Source organism: Scyliorhinus canicula, chromosome 7, assembly GCF_902713615.1.
Source record: "Scyliorhinus canicula chromosome 7, sScyCan1.1, whole genome shotgun sequence".
Taxonomy (NCBI): domain Eukaryota; kingdom Metazoa; phylum Chordata; class Chondrichthyes; order Carcharhiniformes; family Scyliorhinidae; genus Scyliorhinus; species Scyliorhinus canicula.
The window spans coordinates 30,338,776-30,349,720 of NC_052152.1; the positions used below are offsets into that span (position 1 = coordinate 30,338,776).

At 47.3% G+C, this 10,945-nt stretch overlaps 1 protein-coding gene across 5 annotated transcripts in view; it reads right to left on the reverse strand.

Moving 5' to 3' along the window:
- Positions 1-5,661, reverse strand: part of eva1c (eva-1 homolog C (C. elegans)) — a 154,055-nt gene extending 148,394 nt beyond the window's left edge. For 2 of the 5 annotated variants that reach the window (XM_038801671.1, XM_038801669.1), the window contains exons 1-2: positions 4,299-5,656; positions 2,784-2,980 (exon numbers count right to left, since the gene is read on the reverse strand). In XM_038801671.1, the coding sequence (XP_038657599.1) occupies positions 2,784-2,886 (103 nt within the window). In that variant the 5' untranslated portion in view covers positions 2,887-2,980; positions 4,299-5,656. Of the gene's footprint in view, positions 1-2,783; positions 2,981-4,298 lie in introns of all 5 variants that reach the window. The other 3 variants (XM_038801673.1, XM_038801670.1, XM_038801672.1) reach the window with 3 other exon arrangements.
- Between the last annotated feature and the right edge of the window lie 5,284 nt (positions 5,662-10,945).

Consider the following 10,945-nt stretch of genomic DNA (forward strand, 5'->3'; position numbering starts at 1 on the left):
TGCAGATGTAAATGGGTGGAACAAGTGGCACATGTGCCACCCACTGGTACCTAATCAGTTGTTCGTACTGGTACTGCTGCAGGCCACAGCAAAAACATGGCATAAATCACGGTGCAAGTAATGCTATTCCTGGCCCCACAGCTACTCAGTTCCAATCATCGCCCCATGATGATCTGCCCAGCCTCTCTATCAAAATGAAATTGCTAGTTGGATTCAGCAAATGAGTTGCCTGCCATCTTTGCACCGCTCTCCATTGGCAAACTACCTGTCATTAATCAATTAATGCTTGTAGCTCCATTATACATTCAAATGAGTCTTAACCATGAAAGTAATTCAGTTCTCTGGTTATCGTAATCAAGTGGCTAGTTTGATGCATTAAAATTTAGCCTATGGTTTATTTCATAACATTTAAAGCCAAGCATAGAAACAGGGGCGGCAGTGTGGTACAGTGGTTAGCACTGCTGCCTCACAGCTCCAGGGATCCGGGTTCAATTCTGGTCTCGGGCGACTGTCTGTGTGGAGTTTCCACTTTCACTCCGTGTCAGCGTGGGTTCACTCCGTGTCTGCATGGGTTTCCTGCGGGTGCTCTGGCTTCCTCCCACAGTCCAAAGATGTGCAGTTAGGTGGATTGGTCATGATACATTGCCCCTTAGTGTCCAAAAAGATTACAGTAAGAAGTCTTACAACGCCAGGTTAAAGTCCAACAGGTTTGTTTCAAACACTAGCTTTCGGAGCACTCCATTCACCTGAGGAAGGAGCAGTGCTCCGAAAGCTAGTGTTTGAAACAAACCTGTTGGATGTTAACCTGGAGTTGTAAGACTTCTTAATGTGCTCACCCCAGTCCAACGCCGGCATCTCCACATCATCCAAAAAGATTAGGCGGGTTACGGGGATAGGGTGGAGGAATGGGCTTAAGTAGAGTGATCTTTCCAATGGCCGATGCAGACTCGATGGGCCGAATGGCCTCCTTCTGAACTGTAAATTCTATGATTTGCTCGGATAAGTGCAGCTCCAACAGCACAAGAAGCTCAAAAGCATCCAGGAGAAAGCAACCTGCTTGACCAATGCCCCATCCATCACCTCAAACATTCACTTCCTTCACAAACAATGCAGAGTGGCAGCCAAAAGATGCACTGTGAAAAGTGTGACATTTCTAACCTGCTTACCGGTATGTATAAATTAACTTTATGCTAAACACAGAACATTTGGATTTCTATTTGTACCATGCTTGGAACTGGCTCAATACAAGCCCAAATTCTTTGTTACTCCCACAACCCATTGGCACATTTGCAAGATGCATTGCAGCAACTCACAAGCACCTTCCAAACTCACAGCTTTTACTACATAGAAGGACCAAGTACAGCAGCAACATGGGAACATCACCACCTGAAAGTTTACCTCCAAGTCACACACCATCCTGACTTGGAAATATATTGCTACTCCTTCACTGTTGCTGTTGGCGAAACCTGGAATTCTCTCCCCAACAAGACTGTTACACCACATAGACTGTACCACTTCAAGAAGGTGACTCGCCACTGTCTTCCCAAGGGAAATTACAGTAAGAAGTCTTACAACACCAGGTTAAAGTCCAACAGGTTTGTTTCAAACACTAGCTTTTGGAGCACTGCTCCTTCCTCAGGTGAATGAAGAGGTATGTTCCAGAAACATATATTATAGACAAATTTAAAGATGCAAGACAATGCTTAGAATGTGAGCATTTGCAGGGAATTAAGTCTTTCCAGATCTAGAGAGTCTTGCATCTTTGAATTTGTCTATATATATGTTTCTGGAACATACCTCTGCATTCACCTGAGGAAGGAGCAGTGCTCCGAAAGCTAGTGTTTGAAACAAACCTGTTGGGCTTTAACCTGGTGTTGTAAGACTTCTTACTGTGCTCACCCCAGTCCAACGCCGGCATCTCCACATCAAGGGAAATTAAGAAGGGGCAATAAATGAGGCTGGTTTAGCACAGTGGGCTAAACGGCTGGCTTGTAATGCAGAACAAGACCAGCAGCGCGGGTTCAATTCCCGTACCAGCCTCCCCGAACGGGCGCCGGAATGGGGCGACTAAGGCCTTTTCACAGTAACTTCATTGAAGCCTACTTGTGACAATAAGCGATTAATGTTATTAAATGGCAGCTCTGCCAAAGTTGCCCACACCCCTTGAAAGAATAAAGAAAGTTGATGGATTGGGAGCAAATGGGTTATGTGTTTCCCAAGTAAACCTTGGAATATTGAACAATAAAAAGAGAATCTCAAAAATCAAGAGTTTATTTTAGTATTCTAAGATTTTTTTTTAATGCTGACAAACCCATTGTGCTGGCATGGCCAGCAAAATAAAAGTATTTACAATGTCAACATCACCATGGACATTTATTTGAACAAAAACGATACACATGGAACCCCTCCTCGCTATTTTTGAGCTCATTGGTGATGACACTGACTTCAATTTGGGATGGGGAGGGATGACGCTCCTCTCCCTCATCCAGCTTTCCCATTCTAAGTGCTTCCTGATACAATCTCCAGTTCAGTTTCCAACTTCTTACAATTTATCCATGGAAAACTATTAAACACAGTCGACGTGCGCCGACTGGATGAACAACGTGACTGTGTATTCCTTACTGACAATAACAATTAGTAAAACGCTCCCATGCATGGCAATAAAGTCCCATATAAAACTGAAACAGATATTTGCAGCAAATGCTGAAACTCTTGATTACATTACTACCTTGCGATCATTGTCAATTTCCCACTAGTTTCTGGGTAACGTTATGTTCTCGTACCTGAAAAGATGCCTGAAGCGTCCATCTCTCTGGTCCAGGTCAGTAGAATGTAGATCACAAGCACTGGAATCTGCCTCTTTTGACGTCCATCGAGCAGGGACATGATGTATGAACAACCAGCAGTTCACATCTTTTTAAATCCTTCCCTGCACGCCCATTCCGAAGTGACGTCCTTCTCGGGCGTGTGGACCAGGGACCTGGAAGAGCCGGGCGGGAAAACAGGGACTGTCACCAAGCGTCCCTCTGAAGAAGTAACGAAGGGAGGACACGCCGATAGGTTAAGCACTCACTGGCCTGAGGCGAGTGATAGCCCAGGGGCAGGCGGGGTGTACAGCACAAGACCCGAGGGGCACAGGGACAGAATAGACCCCCCCCCCCCCCCACACCCACCTGAGGGGCACAGGGACAGTATAACCCCCCACACCCATCTGAGGGGCACAGGGACAGTATAACCCCCCACACCCACCTGAGGGGCACAGGGACAGTATAACCCCCCCACACCCACCTGAGGGGCACAGGGACAGTATAACCCCCCCACACCCACCTGAGGGGCACAGGGACAGAATAGATTCACCCCGTCCCCATGCACAGACACCTGAGGGACTGTACAGACCCTCATCCTTATCCTGTATAGACCCTCATCCTCATCCTGTATAGACCCTCATCCTCATCCTGTATAGACCCTCATCCTTATCCTGTATAGACCCTCATCCTTATCCTGTATAGAACCTCATCCTTACCCTGTATAGACCCTCATCCTCATCCTGTATAGACCCTCATCCTCATCCTGTATAGACCCTCATCCTTATCCTGTATAGACCCTCATCCTGTATAGACCCTCATCCTTATCCTGTATAGACCCTCATCCTCATCCTGTGTAGACCCTCATCCTCATCCTGTATAGACCCTCATCCTCATCCTGTATAGACCCTCATCCTTATCCTGTATAGAACCTCATCCTTATCCTGTATAGACCCTCATCCTGTATAGACCCTCATCCTCATCCTGTATAGACCCTCATCCTCATCCTGTATAGACCCTCATCCTTATCCTGTATAGACCCTCATCCTTATCCTGTATAGACCCTCATCCTCATCCTGTATAGACCCTCATCTTTATCCTGTGTTAGACCCTCATCCTCATCCTGTGTTAGACCCTCATCCTCATCCTGTATAGACCCTCATCCTTATCCTGTATAGACCCTCATCCTTATCCTGTATAGACCCTCATCCTTATCCTGTATAGACCCTCATCCTCATCCTTTGTTAGACCCTCATCCTCATCCTGTATAGACCCTCATCCTTATCCTGTATAGACCCTTATCCTCATCCTGTATAGACCCTCATCCTTATCCTGTATAGACCCTCATCCTTATCCTGTATAGACCCTCATCCTTATCCTGTATAGACCCTCATCCTTATCCTGTATAGACCCTTATCCTGAGGGAAACACGGGAAGGAGAGGACCCACCCCCAGCCCACCCCGAGGGGCACAGGGACAGTATAGATCCAATACCTGAATGGGTGCGAGCTGAGGGGCAGGAGGATTGACAGGGGCAGGCGCGCCCAGTTCAGGCTGCGAACCAACGCTGCTGCTGTTCCGCCGTTAAATTACCGCCAGTTTTACGCTTCACCGTTGAGGCTCCAGTCCTGGATGTGCCCTTGTTTTCAGGCTGCAATTTTTAGTCGCCGTTCCTGCTCGCGTCTGTCAAATGTTCTCAGATCTCAAGTTATAATGCAAGCGATTTCCTTCCTCAACGTGCTACCGCCTCCCATTGCCAAGAGCCACCCGAAAGATTGCCACCACGAACGGTTCAATACTGTTCTCCCTGCTACAGCAGCCGTTCTCACTGCTTTACTTGCCTTCCTTGGCATGTATGTGTAAAGTTTCGATTCCACGCCCAGATAGCTCTTAGCAGGAGAGGAGAGGTAACATTTACTCTCTATTTACGTGGGCCATCTAGAATCCTTCACGCTGTTATTCCCACAGAGGAACGATAAATCCTTTCAAAAACGTCAATGTAAATGATGTTTGTTGAAAAACTCAGTTTCACGTTGCGTAATCCAGGTATTCTCCGCTGCCGACAGACAGGCAGATGCTGCTGCTGGGAGATGATTTAATTCTGGCAACCTTTTCAAATTTATAATCCTGGTGTGTTTGAGCCTCAAAATCTCCTAGATTTAGGGGGGGAAACTTTCAGTTGTATCTTGATCCTTTTGGGGAGAGGGAGAAAAAAAAACCCTTCAGGTCCTTGTCCCATCTTCATTCCCCAATGGGAGGAATATTTTCCTGCAGTACTATTTTTTCCATCATGTATCCATCCCGAATCTTTTTTTTTTGTTTCTCTCTGTGCCTGTGTGTGTGAAGGCGACGAGGCTTCCCTTGTAGCCAGAAAGAGCTTTTGTCACTTTCACTACATGCTGGGAAACTCCTTACTTCCTCGTCCCGGCTGCCCTCCCCGGTTTGTTTTCTGCCTCCGCCGGTTTCTGGAGAGGTGTGTGTGTTGCAAACTAACCCTGTCGATCCCGGCTCCGGGTTGCAGCCGCTCTATGCAACTCAAGCACCCAGCAACCGGTAGCGAAATCTACACACGTACATGTAAACAGTTACACCAGTATCTTCCCGATTCCATACATCGTTAGACTTTTCCGCATTCTGGCCATCAACGTATTGTCAAAATAAAAAATAAACACGTTCGACTAAGTTTTGCAAGTGTGTTTTGGTTGCTGAATTGACAACACCAGAGCGTCACAAGTTGTGGGCGGGGCCCAGTGGCGAACCTGCTCTCCTCCACTCGCCCTAACTTAATGGAGGCTTGCAACCTTTCTGTCCCGGTTCCTTGTGCACCAAGGACGTGAACAGGATCCAAGCGCCGGAGCCCCAGAAGGATATTTAACATGTATTCAAAGTGTAGTCTTGTCATGGTTCGTTGTGCAGACTCCTGGGAGGACAGTGAGCAGCAAACACAAGGCGCTGGCCAGGCAGGCAAGGAAGGTGGCAAGAAAGGTGAAAGCCAGCTCCTAATTCTGTGAATAATTCATCAAGAAGCAAAGCGACGCACCTGTGACGTCCACTGTATCGTTGCTTTGCCAAGAAAGGGAAGTATTCTCAGCGGAGTGCCGAATACCCGGGCTTTCGCGGGGGGGACGACCTTTGCTTAGCCACTTGTGTGAGCATCAACACTTGACCACTCTTATTTCAATGCAGCTTGGCCTGACCATTTGCATTGCAAATTAAAACCCCAATGCCGAAATTACAGCTCGCATCTTTTCAAATGTCGACTAGTGTAACATGTTTTCAGGTATGTGAGTGCATGTACTTTGAAAGGAATCACATTGCAGTGCGGCGAGCTCCCTCTCCTGGATGCTTCAATCGGAATTGACCAAGTACAGTATCACATTTCTGTCCGATAGCAGGGATCAGCTCGCCCCCTGGTGTTCTGCATCTTTCTTTACCACCCCTAAATGTCACTTTTTAAATTATTTCTCAGGGCAGCACGGTAGCATTGTGGATTGCATAACTGCTTCACAGCTCCAGGGTCCCAGGTTCGATTCGGGCTTGGGTCACTGTCTGTGTGGAGTCTGCACATCCTCCCCGTGTGTGCGTGGGTTTCCTCCGGGTGCTCCGGTTTCCTCCCACAGTCCAAAGATGTGCAGGTTAGGTGGATTGGCCATGATAAATTGCCCTTAGTGTCCAAAATTGTCCTTAGTGTTGGGTGGGGTTACTGGGTTATGGGGATAGGGTGGAGGTGTTGACCTTGGGTAGGGTGCTCTTTCCAAGAGCCGGTGCAGATTCGATGGGCCGAATAGCCTCCTTCTGCACTGTAAATTCTATGATCTATGATCTAATATCCAAGGGCGACTATGAGTCATTCTTGGGAATCCAATTTATGATGTTTAATTATCATGTTTCCTGAAGTCCCAATAGAATCAGACTCGACGAGACAGATTACACTATTTGACGTTATTTGAGTGACTGCTTCGCCACAGTACTCCTTATATCAAATATTGCCAGTCTAGAACATAAATAATACAATTGGGGAAAAAAAGGTAAGGCGGACTATGGGGCCCACTGTTCTTCCCCCTCACAGAACCTCTACAATCCATCCTATCGTGAACTAAAAACAGCTTGTCTTGTGGGAAAGTTTATCAAAAATAAATCCTGAAGAAATATTGGGGTGCTTTTCAACACCGTGTCTTTTTGTGTACATAGAACACACAGTGCAGAAGGAAGCCATTCGGCCCATCGAGTCTGCACTGACACACTTAAGCTCTCACTTCCACCCCATCCCTGCAACCCAATAACCCCTCCTAACCTTTTTGGTCACTAAGGGCAATTTATCATGGCCAATCCACCTAACCTGTACGTCTTTGGACTGTGAGAGGAAACCGGAGCACCCAGAGGAAACCCATGCAGACTCGGGGAGAACATGCAGACTCCACACAGACAGTGACCCAGCAGGGAATTGAACCTGAGACCCTGGCACCGTGAAGCCATAGTGCTATCCACTTGTGCAACCATGCTGCATGTGCTATTGAAGCTAGGTCTCCTGGAGGCCATATTCGGGGTTTCAGACCTGCCGGAGCTGCAGATGGAAGTGGGGCAGACGATTTAGCCTTCGCCTCGTTGATTGCTCGCAGGCGCGTCCTGTTGGGGTAGAGGTCAGCTTCTTCCCCCCCCCCCCCCCCCACCCCCCACCCCCCACCCTCACCCCCCAGTGCCTCAGTGTGGCTGGGGATCTAATGGAGTTCCTGTATTTGGAGGTGAAATTTGCTCTCAAAGGGGCAGATGAGGGGTTCCAGAAGAGACAGGCTTGTTTATTTTTCATTTTGGAGACCTGGTTGCTGTCAAGAGGTGGGGTTCGGGGTGGTTGTGTATTGTAAAAATGTCGAAACTTTGAATAAAAGTATTTTTCAAATAAAAAATAAATAGACCCTGGTGCACGAAGTTGACAATGACATTGGCAACTCAAAACTTCACTAATGCTGCAATATTTTAACTGAACTTTCACAGAGATTTGCCGGAATAATTTGAACTGCAAAGAGGCATGCTGAACAATGCTTCAATATTGACATGTCTTTGATTTGGTTTCGCTTTAATGCTGACAAAGCTCATTTCAGACAATCCTCTTGCAGGATTTAAATTCATACCAAATGGTTTTAAGGCAATGCATGGGGAATCCAACTCTATCAGAGATTTTAAAAATCCTTCATCCTGAGGTGACTATTTTAATCCAAGCCCTTCCATTCCCTCTTTCTAGAACATCCTTCACCTTTACAATCCTCCCTCTCTCCCACACAGCAAATTGCGCCCCACACAGCAAATTGCACCCCAAACAGCGAATTACACCCCCTCCCCCACACAGCAAATTGCACCCCCTCCCCCACACAGCAAATTTCACCCCCTCCTCCACACAGCAAATTGCACCTCCTCCCCCACACAGTGAATTGCACCCCCTCCCCCACACAGCAAATTACACCCCCTCCCCCACACAGTAAATTGCAGTCCCTCCCCCACACAGCGAATTGCACCCCCTCCCCCACACAGTGAATTGCACCCCCTCCTCCACACAGCAAATTGCACCACCTCCCCCACACAGTGAATTGCACCCCCTCCCCCACACAGCAAATTGCACCCCCTCCCCCACACAGTAAATTGCAGTCCCTCCCCCACACAGCGAATTGCACCCCCTCCCCCACACAGCGAATTGCACGCCCTTCCCTCACACACCAACTTGTGAACCCCCATCCCCACACAGAACATTTGGCCCCCATCCTCTACATAGCAAATCCATAGAATTTCGAGAGTGCAGAAGAAGGCCATTCGGCCCATTAGGCCTGCACCAACCCTCTGAAAGAGCACTCTACCTCGGCCTACTCCCCTGGCCTATCCCCATAACCACAAGCTTTTATCATGGGACACCACCCTAACCTGCATATCTTTGGACTGTGAGAAGGAACCGGAGCATCCGGAGTAATCACACGCAGACACGGGGAGAACGTGCAAACTTCACACAGTCACCCAAGGTCGGCGTCGAACCCCGGTCCCTGGTGCTGTGAGGCAGCAGTGCTAACCATTGTGCCACCGTGGCGTCCCCTCCTGCACACGGTAAATTGCACCCCCCCCTCCCCCACACAGCAAATTATGCCAGACAAAGGGTGGTGATTATGGGATTGGTCGCGCCTCTGTTCAAGGAAGCAGTACAGCACCCACAGGGCCATCTTTGTTGGATTGGCGGTGTAGAGAAAGTAGCCATCCATTGTGAAGGGGGAGCAGTTAAGGCCAGGAAATCGGGAACTGTTAATGCAGTAGAGGACACTGGAAGAGTCACAGGTGTCGGTCAGAAGAGACTGGACAAGGGGAGAAAAATTAGATTTGAGAATGGAAGAAATACGTTTTGTGCAACAAGAACAGACTGAAACAGTTGAGCTAACCTGGACAGTCCTGTTTATGGTTTTGGAAAGGAGGTTGAATGGGCAACGTAAGATTGGGTTCTACCAGATTGGAGGACATCGTCAGAAGAGATTAGGTCAGTGCTGATCTGTGAATCAATGGCTTGATATTGGTGGGGCCGTGGAGCAGGAGATATAAAGGAGGTGTTGAGTAGAAGGCTTTCAGTTTCTGCAACTTAGAGGCTGCTCACCGAATTACAACAGTGCTGCCTTGTAAGCATGGTCATGACAATGTTAGGGTTGGACCTGAAGGAAATGAATTCACCAGAGGCAAATAGTTATGCTGAGTGATTGAAGCAAGAAATTGAGACCATTGATGTCATGCTGATGGTTCCCAATGAAAATATCTAGAGAAGTAAGCGGCCTGAGATGTTTTTATGAACATGCGGAATGAAATGGAAGCTAAACCCCCTTACTTTCCCAGTTGAATGTAAAATATCCCATGTCACTAATACAGTGCGATTTCTGGTAACCTGCCCATCTACACAAAAACAAATTGGAGGAGTCAGTGGCGTAGTGGTATTATCGCTAGACTAGTAATCGAGAGACCCAGAGTTATGTTCTGGGGACCCAGGTTCAAATCCTGCCACTTCAGATGGTAAAATTTGAATTCAGTACAAATCTGGAATTACAAGTCTGAAGGTGACTACAAAACCATTGTTGATTGTTGCAAAAACCCATCTGGGTTACCTGGTCTGGCCTACATATGCCTCCAGATCCACAGAGCAATGTGGTTGACTCTTAAATGTCCGCAGCAGTGGGCAATAATGCCCACCCCATGGACAAATAAAAACAAATTTCTGTTCATATATCTTTGTGTTGTAAATTCATTGCCTCCTTCCACTTCATTGCAATAGTAAATAGGCTTAAAAAGTACTTTATTGGCGGTGAGACACTTTAACATGTGTTAAGTTCGTTTTTTATTCATAGAGCTGATTAAGCGGTTATAGTTTGATGCAGAGGAGAACATAGGAACAGGAGTAGGCAATTCAGCCCCTTGATCCTGTCCCACCATTTAATGAGATCATGGCTGATTTGTGGCCGTACTCCATATACCTGCCTTTGGCCTGTATCTCTTAATATCTTTGCTCAACAAAAAGTTATCTATTTTAGATTTTAAATTAACAACTGTTCTAGCTTCAACTGCTGTTTGTGGGAGAGAGCTCCAAACCTCTACAACCCTTTGAGTGAAGAAGTTCTTCCTAACGTTGCTCCTGAATAGTCCATCCCTAATCCACTCAATGGTTGTGATGCCACCAGGAAAGGATCTCTCTGACGTGGAACACCTGCCACAATTTGAACTATTCTTCATCCACTTTTTGTGTAGCAAGTGACCACATTTTCCCAGGCCCATCTTCGAGAGGTTGGGAGTTGCCCAGAGACCTGTGGAAAATTGAAAACTGGGGCTTCATTCCTGTCAATTATCAGTTTGTTTTTGGCGATTTGCTCTTTATTGGCTCACTGGCTGGGCCAGCATTTATTACCTATCCCTAATTGCCCTTGAGAAGTTGGTGGCGGGCTGCCTTGAACCGCTGCAGTTCACATGGGACAGGTACACGCACACTGCTGTCAGGGAGGGAATCCAAGGATTTTGTTTGCAGTCAACCAGGAGTTACCCCATGGGGGAGGTGAGGCTGTGGTCACTTTGTCAGGTGTGTGTGTGTCTTCCAGCACACCACGGGATCACAGTGCATGTGGGACTTTTATCAT